General features: G+C 49.7%; 1 protein-coding gene across 3 annotated transcripts in view; it reads left to right on the top strand.

Annotated features, from left to right (window-relative positions):
- The first annotated feature begins 1,363 nt into the window (after positions 1 to 1,363).
- LOC117434006 (protein capicua homolog) overlaps positions 1,364 to 14,056 on the top strand; it is a 38,674-nt gene continuing 25,981 nt past the window's right edge. For 2 of the 3 annotated variants that reach the window (XM_059011090.1, XM_059011089.1), the window contains exons 1-2: positions 2,125 to 2,327; positions 9,002 to 13,446. In XM_059011090.1, the coding sequence (XP_058867073.1) occupies positions 9,090 to 13,446 (4,357 nt within the window). In that variant the 5' untranslated portion in view covers positions 2,125 to 2,327; positions 9,002 to 9,089. Of the gene's footprint in view, positions 1,517 to 2,124; positions 2,328 to 9,001; positions 13,447 to 14,056 lie in introns of those variants that run through there. The other variant, XM_059011088.1, reaches the window with a different exon arrangement.

Raw genomic sequence — 14,056 nt, 5'->3', positions numbered from 1 at the left:
AGCATTTACATACAACAGACCATGAGCTCCCCTGTAAGAGACTTCCCTTTAAGAGAATGATGATCCAAATCTCTGTTAATGTAATAATGGTAGACAATGCTGTGTTTGTTGTACTGCTCCCTTACTTTGTGTAAGACATGTGCAGCCATTCTGAGTGCTTCGTGTTGCGATTACTCCAATGGCATTGCTATTTGTATTCGTTGATACGTCTGTGTTGCTTTGACTATGAGTTCAGGAGCTGCCCTTTAGTTCTAGTTGTCTAGTTGTTCATAATATGTAACACACTTTACTCACTGTCACTCACTGACAATTTGCACTTGCTTGTAAATAGCGCCCTCTGTGTTCATCCTTCATATCACAGGATACCAAAGCAGTAAACTTTGAGAAGGGGGCTGGTTCATTATCTTCTCTGTGCTTTACTGCACTGTGCTGTGCTTTTACCACACAATGCCAAAGCAGTAAACTTTAACAGAGAACTTTGTGTATGTGTGTGAGTGTATGTCTGTGTGCTATGTCTGTATCTGTGTGTGTCTGTGTCTGTGTGTGTCTGTGTCTGTGTCTGTGTGTGTGTGTATGTATGTGTGTGTGTGTGTGTCTGTATGTATGTGTGTCTGTGTGGTTGTGTGTGTGTGTATATGTGTTTGTGTGTGTGAGTGTGTCAGTGTGTGTGTATGTCTACAGTACTCTAGTGGTGAGAGTTTAGAGGCTGGGAAGGAGGGAGGGAGTCTGCCACGGTTTAGCCTTCAGTTTAATAGATTGCAGCAGCAGTACAGTTGTCCAATCTGCCATTATTAATACTGTATATAACAGTGCACACAGCTGAGCTCTGCTAAATCTCTTTTCTCTATAAAGTGTACTTTTACTTAAGCTGCTTTGCCCATGTAGGTCGGTAAGCAAATATATTTATTTATTTATTTATTTATTTATTTATTTTATTCAAACACATGCTCCCTTGATAAAGATATGTACAACATATCGAAACCTTGGGCAGCTGGCTGTTTGAGCTATATATATATATATATATATATATATATATATATATATATATATGTGTGTGTGTGTGTGTGTGTGTGTAACTGGCATCTAGCTATAACCCGTCTCTGTGTGCATTAGAAGCGCTGCACTATTACTAATAGTAAAAACCTACACGCGCACACACCACGGGGTAATTCGAGTTTACTCCAGGACACGCCCACCCGCTACAGCTGGTGGCAACACGCGTGTGACATCACCACTCCGCCTCGCCATTGGTCAGAGAACCGGTCTAAACACGGCCAATGGGAACGCGGGATGGTGACGTCACCTTCGAACTCTTCGTCCCGGCTGGACGGGGCGGAGCATGTTGAGCAGTGACGTCGCAGGAGAGGCGAAGAGAGCGCTGTGATTGGGTTAGGAAAAGGATTCTGTTGCTGAGAGGAAACAGAGACCAGAGTTTACAAAAAAAATAAATAAAAAAAAAAATCAAAAAACAAACAGAAACAGAAACAAAAGCGCGGCTGAAAAATGGTGACGGACGGTGAGTTTTGTCTTCGAAAAATCGTGTTCCACTTTTTAAAATGTTACCTCTGGCTGCAGAAGCCTCTAGAAAATTGACAAGTTTAAAAAAAAGAGACAGCTGTATTTTTTAAAAGTGTAGAGTTTCAGCCCCCCACCTTATTTTACTTTTTCACGGTGTCCGTGTGGTGGAATGGGTGGGTGTATTTTTTGGGGGAGGGGGGTGTTGTAGTTTTTTGTATGCGCTTTAAAACTTGGAAGTTGCGTTTAAAAACTACAACACCCAGAGACCACTGAGCAGGGAAGAGTAGCGCCTGCGTGTTTGGCGTTGGTAAACAAGCCCCGTGCTTAGGGCCGGGCTACTGCGATTGGCCACTTGCGTTCTGTCTCTGCCCCTGAGCCCCTCTCCGCGCTGTTACTTAGCGTCCTGGCTCTCGGATTGGTTACTGTAAATGCCAGGTCTGAAGCACAGAAGCTATCGACTCCGCCCTCTCCGAGCCTTCTCCCACCCTGGGATTGGCCGACTGGGCCCGCCTGTCAACCTGAATCTGACAGTCCGCCCCGCCCTCGAGGAGTTGCAGCCGCGGGGATTGGCTACTGTACCTGTCAGTGAATTCTGATTGGCTAGACGGGCCAGCTGTTCGAGGTTCATTCACCATTTTGTGTCTGTGGAGTAAAACAAGCGAGCAGAGTTTTGTATGTTAATTTGTATTATGTGTTTTTGTTTTTTTACCTGAAGAAGAATAAAATAACGCGCCGCGATGTCGGAGCTGTCGAGTGGAGCGGTGTCGTATCGTGGCCCCCGTGACTGAGGCGCGTTGGTTTGGTTCGTGGTAAGTGTCAAGTAGACGAGTAGTTTTTACATAGTAATCTAATCCTGCCCAGCTCTCGAAGTAATTCCTGTACTGAGCGAAAAAAAAAAAAAAACCAGGGGGAAAGTTTTATCATCTTGCGTTTTCTATTTCTTATTTGTTTTGGAATGTTTATCCACAGCGTATAATAACATGTTTACAGACAAACTCCCCCCACTTCGTGTTGCAGGAATCATTTCCCGTCCGTTAAATTATAAATATATTATTATTATTATTATTATTATTTGTATAAAACGCACGAGCAGTTTTGACGGTCTTACTTGGAGAGTATGCTAGTTTTTGGTTATTATTGTCAATTTTTTTTTTTCATTTTTTTTTTTTTTTAACGTGACTCGTAGCGTACTACAGTAAAGTCAAACAAGACACAGCACTACATATTTCTGCCCCCTATCAATAACACAATAGTGTTGGTGTTGCTCTGTAAAGTGATTGCTCACAGTTTATTAACTTACCATATCTATCTATCTATCTATCTATCTATCTATCTATACATTTATGTGTATGTATATATATATATATATATATATATAATGTGTGTGTATGTGTATATATCTCATCATACCATCTTATATGTACATGTATACGTTATATGCACAATATATATTTCCCTTTGAGGTGATAAATGTTGATAAATCCAGGCCTCTCTACAATAGTAAATATCATGCATACTGCTCTGTGCTAGTAGATTTTTCTTCTACTATTAGTACTGCATACCTCTCGTGTTTTATGTGACTGTACTTGGCAGAGCTATAGCAGGATTGAAACGTTTTTTGGAGAACCATCCTTTCTCTAAGGGGGGGTGAGGGAGGAAGAGAGGAAGCAGTTCAGTCTCCGTGCCTGAAGATCAAGGTGAAATGCTGGTCTAGTGCATTAACATGAACCCGCTAGCGCCACCTAGCCCCTCAGAATGGAACCCAGGCCTCCAGAGGAAGGTGGAAGGCTGGTCTAGTGCATTAACATGAACCCGCTAGCGCCACCTATCCCCTCAGAATGGAACCCAAGCCTCCAGAGGAAGGTGAAAGGCTGGTCTAGTGTATCAACATTAACCCGCTAGCGCCACCTACCCCCCCAGATTGGAACCCAAGCCTCCAGAGGAAGGTGAAAGGCTGGTCTAGTGTATCAACATTAACCCGCTAGCGCCACCTAGCCCCCCAGATTGGAACCCAAGCCTCCAGAGGAAGGTGAAAGGCTGGTCTAGTGTATCAACATTATCCCGCTAGCGCCACCTAGCCCCCCAGATTGGAACCCAGGCTCCAGAGGAAGATGCATTGCAGTTTCACCTGTTCCAGGTTTTACTATGAACTTGATTAGCCACAGTACATAGGGAACAAGCTCAGGTGTGTTTTATTAAACTCATCGTGAAACCATGGATCAAACCGCTCTGCAGTGGGAGTCTTATTGCCATGCCTGTATTGATTGGAGGATTATCTATCCAGTGGATCTTTGTGTTTTTGTTGGTAGTAAATGGATTGGAACATTTTGAGGGGTTGGTTTTACCATGACATTAATAAGACATACCTGAGCTTGTTACTTAAACACACTGTGGCTAATCAAGCTGGTAGTGAAAGCTGGAGATGGGTGAAACGGCTGTGCAATAGGAATCTTATTTCCATCCTGAGCGAGAGCATTACTAGTAAAATAGATTGGAACATTTTGGGGTGCCACTGCAGTTGTGGAAACGCTTGCTTTGATTTCTCTGTAAGATCTTTTGCTGTAAGAGCGGCACGATTTATCTGTTCATGGTTACCCTAGTGAGAAAACAAGGTGTGTGTGAGAGAAAGCAACTGCTGGAGAGAGAGTGAGCTAGTGCTGGGGGGTGTGTAGTAAAACAGCCTGTGACGCTCACCCAAACCCCCACACCCCTTAGTTCTGCATACATACAAGCAACAATTCATCTCCCCAGTGTGTAGAGCACAGCACAGCTCAGCACAGCTCAGCACAGCACAGCTCAGCACAGTACAGCACACCACAGCTCAATTCAGCTCAGCTCAGCTCAGTGAGTGCCGGCCTTGCTCTTTGAGACAGTGAAGTGGCAGTGGCAGTTTGTTTATATGTTGCTTTGATTGTGTTTGCTGTGTACACTTCAGCTCTAGCATAGCTGTGTGTAGCTGCAGCCTGCCTGCCTGCCTGCCCCGAGGCTCCAGGGAGGAGTGCTGGACCTGCTAGTGTAGACCTGCCTGCCAGGGGGAAGCAGACTATTATTATTATTATTATTATTATTATTATTATTATTATTATTATTATTATTATTATTATTATTTGTCGTAGTAGTAGTCGTTGCATTCACCATTCCTTTACAGTTTGTGTATGATGCTTACCAGTCAAACTCTGTGCTTTTTCTCTGCTCCTGTATCTTCTCTGTCTGAGCCTGTAGAGTCCGAGTCACCAGCTCCTTTTGAGCGGCTTCCTGATTCCGAATCAAATCACATGACTGCTTTTCAATAAGTAATCTAAACAGATCTATCAATAATAACTTGACACTTGATCTATCGTTCCACGCCTAGGTGTAGCACAATCATTTTTTATTTATTAATTTTTTTTACTCCAGAGATATATATTTTTTTATGTGATTTATTTGATTTTTGAATTAACTCTCAGTACGGTACGAGTTCTACTTTTGTTTTCCTACTGATTCAGAATTAAAGAACTGTGAAGCATTAGTTAAAACTGACAGAATATGGGAAAAACCCTGCGCTCGTCCTGACCACTAGAACCCCCCCCCCAGCTCTCGGGCAGACTGTTCAGTGTTTAGGATTTTTCCAGTCCCAAAGCCGGCACTGTTCTCTAATTGGCTTTCCCCCTCCCCTATCCCCGCCCCCTCCACCTCCCTCCTCCAATGGGCTACGACATCATCGGCATTGAACCGATTCTATTGGCTCTTTTGTGTTCAAAGGAATTTCCTTGGTTACAGTGAGTCAGAGAGAGAGATAGAGAGGAGGAGGGTGGGGAGGAGAATAAGACTGTCTAGCTCCGACAGATTGGAGCCCAGACTTCCAGAGGAAGGTGAAAGGCTGGTCTAGTGCATTAACATGAACCCGCTAGCGCCACCTAGTCCCCCAGATTGGAACCCAGCCCTCCAGAGGAAGGTGAAAGGCTGGTCTAGTGCATTAACATGAACCCGCTAGCGCCACCTAGCCCCCCAGACTGGAGCCCAGCCCTCCAGAGGAAGGTGAAAGGCTGGTCTAGTGCATTAACATTAACCCGCTAGCGCCACCTAGCCCCCCAGATTGGAACCCAGCCCTCCAGAGGAAGGTGAAAGGCTGGTCTAGTGCATTAACATGAACCCGCTAGCGCCACCTAGTCCCTCAGATTGGAGCCCAGACTTCCAGAGGAAGGTGAAAGGCTGGTCTAGTGCATTAACATTAACCCGCTAGCGCCACCTAGCCCCCCAGATTGGAACCCAGGCCTCCAGAGGAAGGTGAAAGGCTGGTCTAGTGCATTAACATGAACCCACGAATCAACCTACAACTGTAGAAAAAAAAATTGCACACATATACCCCAGATTTGAAAAGTGCCCTTTTCACCCTCCCCACAGATGATAGCGATGATACAGAGACTCCGTTGTACTCAGTAGCAATACTCTGCTTCAGTAAAGTGGTACCGCAGCTGCTTGCTTTGCCATCCTGAGAGGATATATCAGCGACAGGAGAACATGTCTTTAGGACAGGGAATACAGTTTTACAATCTAAAATGGCACACCTTTTTTGCTTTGTTATTGAGTTGCCAGAGGTTTAGTTGATATGTTTTAGTTCAACTTCATATGCCAGTGTGAGGTACAGTTTTGTATTAAATGATAAGAAATGTATTTACAGGTACAGTTCTGTGCACTGTATTTAGTAATGTCCACTGTATTTAGTAATGTCCACTGTATTTAGTAATGTGCACTGTATTTAGTTCTGTGCACTGTATTTAGTAATGTGCACTGTATTTAGTAATGTCCACTGTATTTAGTAATGTCCACTGTATTTAGTAATGTGCACTGTATTTAGTTCTGTGCACTGTATTTAGTAATGTCCACTGTATTTAGTTCTGTGCACTGTATTTAGTAATGTCCACTGTATTTAGTAATGTCCACTGTATTTAGTTATGTTGTCAACATTGTGTTTTATTAACATTTGAATAATGAGCTTGAGTTGTACAAAAATCAATGAAAATGTGGCTAAAATTTAAAACCCTATCTGTTACAGTATTGAGAGTTGCCAGGAGTTTACTTGAGGTCTATCTATCTATCTATCTATCTATCTATCTATCTATCTATCTATCTATCTATCTGTCTATCTATCTATCTATCTGTCTATCTATCTATCTGTCTATCTATCTATCTATCTATAATGACACACACACACAATTGAACTTTCAGTTATGGTATGGGTTAGTATTGTATTAATAATGGTTAGAAAAGTATTTCTGGGTACATGAATGCTACTTGCATATGCATGTATAATCAATAAAGAGTCCATAAAGACTGGATACTATTTTCTGTCTGTCATATTTTTATTTTGAATTTGAAAAACAGTGACATGAACCACAGATTGAATGGCCAAAAAGAGGTCAATCTCTCAGCCTCTCGGAGCATCTTAACCCTACCAGACTGCCTAGGGTAAATGGCCTCTTTGAGAAGCTATGTGGTGCAGGGATTAACCAGTGTTTTGGATTGATTTCTTTATTTTGTAATGTAGCAGCTCTGTTGTGCTAATGTTTTCCCCCACACACTTTGACATGGGTGCTAGGGATTTTTATCTCACAAAGCTGGCATCTCTGTTCATAATCTATTTATTGATTAGTATTTGTCGGGGACAGCGTATGATTCTTATTTCATTGCTGCCATGGGACACATCGTACTGTATGCTGGACTTGGGCTCATTTCTAGTCATTAGTCCCATAGAGACAGGGTTAAACGTCCTCTCAAGCCTGCCCCGAGGGTTGCTCAGCACGCTGCATCAATCAAGAACTCTTTAAAGATGAAACAGGCTTTCAGCCAGCGGCCACTTCACTGCTCTAGTTGTTTTGTCTTTTGTTTTTGCTGAGTGAGGGGTGCTGGAGCGACCGTTTCCAGATCCCTGCTTCACCGTCGTTTCGAGACAGGCGCGTGGGTTCACGTGACGCACCCAAGGTTTTTAAGAGTGAACATCAATTGCTGCTCCGCTCCAACACACACACGCACGCACTGACACACACACACACACCGACACACACACATGCAGCGCAATGCTCGCATTCTCATGAATATTCATGATGCCAATAAACCAGGCCTCAAGCACACAGCGATTTTTCAAGTGTTTTGTTAGAAAAAAAAAATGCACTAAACCAGCCTTTCACCTTCCTCTGGGGGCTTGGGCTCCAATCTGGGGGGCTAGGTGGCTCTAGCGGGTTAATGTTCATGCCTTTCATCTGGGTTGAGAGGAGTAGCTGAGAGTGGGAGAGGGAGATAGAGCTCATCTGGGTGATGTCATGGCCGTAGTGCTAATATCAGACAGGAAGGAAGTTGCATTTCTTTGAAATGGGGGCACGTCACTCAGCCAGCAGCTAAGCGGTTAAAACCGAACAAGTAAAAAAAACACACACACACAGTGTGAAACCGACCAGAATTTCCATTCCTCCCACTCCCTCCTCTCTCTCTCTCTCCTCTCTGTCCTCTCTGTTTCTCAGCCTCTTTATCCTTTCATCTCTCCTGTTTTTCTCCTTCTGTCTCCCTCTCTCTTGTTCTGTCTCTCTCTCCTCTCTGATTCAGAACTGTTCAGTATGTGAAAGTTCAAGACTGATAATGATGATAGTCTCATTTCCTGTTTGTGAATTTCACCAAGATTGGTTATTATTATTATTATTATTATTGTTGTTATTGTTATTATTATTATTATTAGTAGTAGTAGGCTTGGTGGGCCAGTGGTTAAAGATACCAGGAGGTTCAAATCCCAGCTCAGCCACTGACTCACTGTGTGCGACCCTGAGCAAGTCACTGAACCTCCTTGTGCTCCGTCCTTCAGGATGAGACGTCAAACAAACGAGCTCCTATTGGTTGTTGATGCATAGTTCACCCCCTAGTCTCTCTGAGTCGATTTGTATTAAAGTGTCTGCTAAATGACTAATTCATAATAATAGTATTAGTATTAGTGTTATGATCACTATAAAATGCATTTGATGTTTGATTTTGATTCCATTGTTTTTCTTCAGATCTGAGTTTTTAGTCGTCTGTGAATCCTCGGCAAACTTTTATCACACACTCGTGGCCTCCTTATAAATGTTTCGGATTGCATTTGGCTGTAATCCGCTTAACTTTCCATTTTCATACAAACCGTTTAACCCTTCACTGTCTGTGCGCTTGTTACGCGTCATGAGGACCTCCTGTATGTGCTGCACCGGCTTTAAAACCACATTTCCGTTTTGAAACTGAAGACTACCTACAGTACGCGCAGCTTTAGCTCTTTTTTGTCTGTTCGCCATCTGGTGGATACCTGCAGCAACTACACCTAGGGATCACCTGACCACACAATAAAACACTATTTAAAAAAAAAAACAACAACTGTGAATTACAGCACCTGTATAAAGTTATAACGGAACTCATTATAAAAACACTGATGTTCTGTTTGTTCATCTGTTTATTAATTTTTGTGTGTGTGCATTTGTTATTTTTTCAGATTCTGTAAATAACGTCTCAAGGGCAAGTAGAAAAGGAACGAGAAAGAGGAGGAAAGGAAGAGAGAACGAAAGAAAACGAAAAGAAAGATGCCGTTGAAAAAGCAAGGGGGGCGCTCACCCCCCTCCACAAGGACCAAAGCAGGGAAGAAACGCAGCCCTTCAGCCCAGCAGAGCACCCCCTGTGCCCAGGGGGCCCAGGAGTCTACAGGAGGGGGGAGGGAGGCGGAGAGGGAGCGAGAGAAGCAGCCGTCTTCAACAGGGGCTCAGCGCAGACCGCAAGCGAGCCCAGCGGACGCCTATCATGCACAGAGCAGGACTCCGAACAGCAGAGTGCAGAGCCAGGACACAGCGGCCTCTCCCAGCAGAGGGAGCCACCATCACCAACACCATCCGCTCCCACAGCACCCCCCTCCCCCTCCCCCTCCCCCTCCCCTTCCGCAGGGCTCCAAGTTCAGAGAGGGCAAAGGGGCGAGGGCCAGGGAGAACCAGCGCCCGCAGAGCGCAGTAGGACTGGGGCCAGGAGAGGTAGATTGTGGGACGGGAGAGCCCTCCTCTAGCAACGCCAGCAGCAGCACCAGCACCAACCCTCCCTCCAGCCGGAAAACCGCCACCTTCAAATCCCGCGCCCCGAAAAAGAAGTACACGTTGGAGCATTACAGGGGGGGTTTAGGAGGAGGAGGAGGAGGAGGAGGAGCAGGGGGTGCTGGGACTACGGAGGCCGTGTCGGGGGGCACCATGGAGAGTGTGGGAGCCTCTCCAGTCAGCAGCAGCAGTAGTGTGGTTGCTTCTGATGGCAGCCGGGAAGACAGCAATGGCAGTGAGGCCCCGAGTTCGAATCTCGCCAGCTCAGGGGTGCAGGCTGGGCTGGGGGAAGCCTCGGCACCCCAGTCGGAATCAGGAAGAGGAGGGGACGCCGGGAAGACAGCAGATCAGAGCAACGCCGATGGAGAACCCGACAGCATCGACGATGACGACGACAATAAAAATAACAACAACAACAACAATAATAAAGATGACGAAGACGATAATAACGAAAACAACCAGGACGGTAAGTGCGGTCTGCTGTCCGTACGCTCCTCCTCCACGGACACTGCCAGCGAGCACTCTGCCGACTCCGAGCTGGAGGAAGCCAACGCCAACCCTAACTGTAACCTGCCCGCCCCGAGCAGCTCCACGGCAGCCAGGCTCCCCCTGCACCCGCCCCTCCCTGCCATCCACACACCCTCCCCCCAGCCCCCACCTCTCGCCCCCTCGGAGGAGCAGTGGGAGTTCCGGCCGGGGATCCCGTCCCAGCGGCCGCTGGCTCGGAGGAAGCAGGGTCCCCAGCGCGGGGTGGAGACACAGGGGAGCCTCTTGCAGGGTCTGGGGGTGCAGTTCCACGGGGAGCGCGCCCTGGCCTTCTACGAGGGGGCCCCCCCGCCGCTGCCTCCCATTCTGGATGAGGCCCCGCCCCCCGACGCCGTTGTTGCCGTGGGAACCAGGGTGTGCGCCCGCGTCGGCCAGGACGAGAGCCGCTACAGGGAGGGGGTCGTCATGGAAACGAGACCCGGCCCCCCCCAGTCCTACAGGGTGCGGTTCGACCGAGCTTCCAATAATAATCCTAACAATAATGATAATAACAAGAATAATGATAATGATAACGATGGCAACGACGACACCAGCAGGAGTAACAGCGACCCAGGTGCGTCTGGTCAAGAGAAGGACTGGGCTTGGGTTGCCCGTTCAAGCCTAAGGCTGCTGCAAGCTCCCTGGGGGGGTAACAAGGAAAGCCCCCCCTCTTCCTCTTTGTCTTCAGTTACTTCGGCAGCAGCAGTAATACTCATGGGTCCAGGAGGGGGAGGAAGAGGAGTGGGGGGTGTCATAATCGAGGAGGGCAGCAGCGAGAGAATCAGGGGGGGGCCTCCTCTTCTTCCTCGTCTGTCTTCCGCCAGTGAAACGCAAACTCCGGAAGAGATGGAGGTGGAGAAGGAGATCTGTGCTATCAGTGCCGGCCGCGGGGTTATAAGCTCCAACACCAATAACAGCAGCAGCAGCAGCAGCATCAGTAATAATAACAGTAATACTAGCGTTCCTGCCGGCAGCAGCGCGATGGCCATTGGAGACAGCAGCAGCCCTCGCTTCAAACCACAGCAGCTCAGCTCTCTCCAGCCCACTGCAGCACAGAACCAGCCCCTCCTGCTGCTCTCCGCGAGGGAGACACAAAACAAGGGGGCAGAGCAGAAGCAGAACCAGCACCAGAACCAACAGCAGCAGCATCATCTAATCCAGAACCACACCCCTCCCGAAGACATGGAGGTGTCCAAGATCAGCCTGAACATGGCCTCCCCTTTAAGGGCGGAGAGCGTGGCTTTGCTTTTGGACCGAGGAGGTGGGGGTGTGGGGGAGGAGGAGGGTGGGGCGGAGCGGCCAGGCTCCCGGGGACCCCCTCCCTCCCTGCAGCAGCAGCAGCACGGCTCCCAGAGACAGATTCTTTCCCCTTCCAAGTCTGCAGGGTACCCTCCGATGATAGGGGTTCGGGGAGGGGGAGGGGGAGGGGGAGTGTTGCCTTTGGTGCTGACAGGTGGCTCCTCCAATCGATGCCTCATCCTCCCTGAACAGCCCTCCCCCCTCCTGCTGAGCCAGGAAGTGATGTCGTCGTCTGCAGGAAGCGGGAGGAGCAGCGCCAACAGCAGCAGCCAGGGAGGGGGGAGCGGCTGCACCACGCCAGGGGGGCTGGGAGGGGGAGGGGGAGGGGGAGGTGGGGGGAACGGGTCCTCCTCTCGCTCCCGCACCCCTCTGACCGCGGCTCAGCAGAAATACAAAAAGGGGGACGTGGTCTGCACCCCGAACGGCATCCGCAAGAAGTTCAACGGCAAGCAGTGGCGCCGGCTGTGCTCCCGCGAGGGCTGCATGAAGGAGTCCCAGCGCAGGGGGTACTGCTCCCGGCACCTCTCCATGAGAACCAAGGAGATGGAGAGCGGGGCGGCGGGCAGCAGCGGCCGGCTCTCCTCAGACCCCCTCTCCAGGACCGGGAGAGCCAGCAGCGAGTTCGACTGGGAGGACACGTCCCGGGACAGCAGCAGCGAGACCAGCGGCGGCCGGGCTGACTCGAGGCCCAGGCTGGCCCTGCCCCTCCTCCCTTCCTCCTCCTCCTCGCAGGACCTCTCCCGCTTCGACTTCGACGAGTGCGAGGCGGCCAACATGCTGGTCTCCCTGGGCAGCTCGCGCTCCGGCACCCCCTCCTTCTCCCCCGTCTCCAACCAGTCCCCCTTCTCCCCGGCGCCCTCCCCCTCGCGTTCCCCGCTCTTCGGCTTCCGGCCGGCCAACTTCAGCCCCATCACGGCCTCCCCTGTGATTCAGAGGGTGGCGGGGGGGGCCAGGCACAGGCACGTGAGCGCCAGCACCCCCAAATCAGAGGGGGCCCCGGGATTGCACCACCACAGCGGGGCCCCACCAGGGACGGGGCACCGGGACAGAGAGAGGCATTCCTCGGGGATCCTGCCCACTTTCCACGCCAACCTAACCTTCACCGTCCCCATGAGCCCCAATAAACGCAAACTGGAAGCTGTGGGCCATGCCCCCTCCTCCTCCTCCCACTCCCACCCCCCTTCCTCCTCTGCAGCAGGATTGGGATTGGGAATCTGCCTCCCGGCCCCTCCGGAGTTCCAGAAGAGCGACAGCACGGACTCTGGCGTGGAGTCTGTCTCCCACACCCCGACACTGCCCTCCACGCCGGCCGGGTTCAGGGCCATGTCTCCAGCAGCGGCAGCAGCAGCAGCAGCAGCAGCAGCTGGGGGGGGGCAAGCCTCCTCCTCCTCCTCTTCCTCCCCCCTGCCCCTGCTCCTCTCCCCTCCCCCCTCGGCCCTCACTTCCGACCCCTCCCCCACAGTGCGCAGGGTCCCAGCCTTGACCCAGCAGCAGCAGCAGCAGCAGCAGCAGCAGCAGTCCCAGAGAGACTCCCCAGTGATCGTCCGCAACCCCGACGTGCCTTTACTGCCGGCCAAATTCGCGGAGAAGCCCCCGGACAGCAGGGCCGGCCCCCGGACAGCCAGGCCGGCGGGGGCAGCATCCGGGAGCATTGTAGGACCTTCTTTTGCCCCTCCTTCATCGTCTTCATCTTCTTCCTCTGTCTGCCCGTCGGTTAAAAGCGCTGGCCTCCAGATGCCCGTCCCCATCAACGCCTCCCACTTAGCAACGCAGAACCAGGCAGCCAACGGGTGCGTTATAGTGGGCAGAGTCTCCTCATCCTCCACCTCCTCCTCATCCTCATCCTGCTCTGTCAGCCAGGCAGGCCCCTCCTCCTCCTCCTGCTCCGCTCTGAATTCGGGGTTCACCCTGGGGATCCCCCTGCAACAGCCCGTGCCCTTCCACCCCACCCCCACTGCACTGCTGCCCGTCATCGTGCCGTCTGAGCTCTCGCATCCGGCGCCGAGGAAGGAGATCATCATGGGCCGCCCCGGGACAGGTAAGGGAACAGCGGGGGGGGGCAGACTGGGGTCTTCATCAATGTTATTGAAACTAGATGAAACTGAGTCACGCAGACCAGCGTTCAGGCTCTAGTTCCTTCATCAGTGTTATTAAAACTAAACTGAGTCACGCAGACCAGCGTTTGGGCTCTAGTGCCTTCATCAGTGTTAAAACTAAACTGAGTCACGCAGACCAGCGTTCGGGCTCTAGTTCCTTCATCAGTGTTATTAAAACTAAACTGAGTCACGCAGACCAGCGTTCGGGGTCTAGTGCCTTCATCAGTGTTATTGACTTTTACACAAACGTTTGTCACCTTATCGAATTAAACACAAAGTATAACAGTGAGGCAGTTTGAAAGTCAGATTTGTTGTGCGTGAAATTAAATGGATTATATACATGCTTGATATGCATGAAACTGCATATCAGTGTGTGTATCTTAGTGAGTGTCTCGCTGCCTGTGTATGTCTTTTAGTGAGTGTTTCTGTGTGTGTGTGCATGTCTGTCTGTCTGTCTCAGTGTGTGTGTGCATGTCTGTCTGTCTGTGTGTGTGTGTGTGTGCGTCTGTCTGTCTGTTTGTGTGTGTGTGTGTATCAGTGCTTGTCTGTTTG

Source organism: Acipenser ruthenus, chromosome 41, assembly GCF_902713425.1.
Source record: "Acipenser ruthenus chromosome 41, fAciRut3.2 maternal haplotype, whole genome shotgun sequence".
In the NCBI taxonomy this organism is placed as follows: domain Eukaryota; kingdom Metazoa; phylum Chordata; class Actinopteri; order Acipenseriformes; family Acipenseridae; genus Acipenser; species Acipenser ruthenus.
The sequence above is the reverse complement of the archived record's forward strand: the minus strand, read 5'-3'. Positions and strand labels throughout refer to the sequence as shown.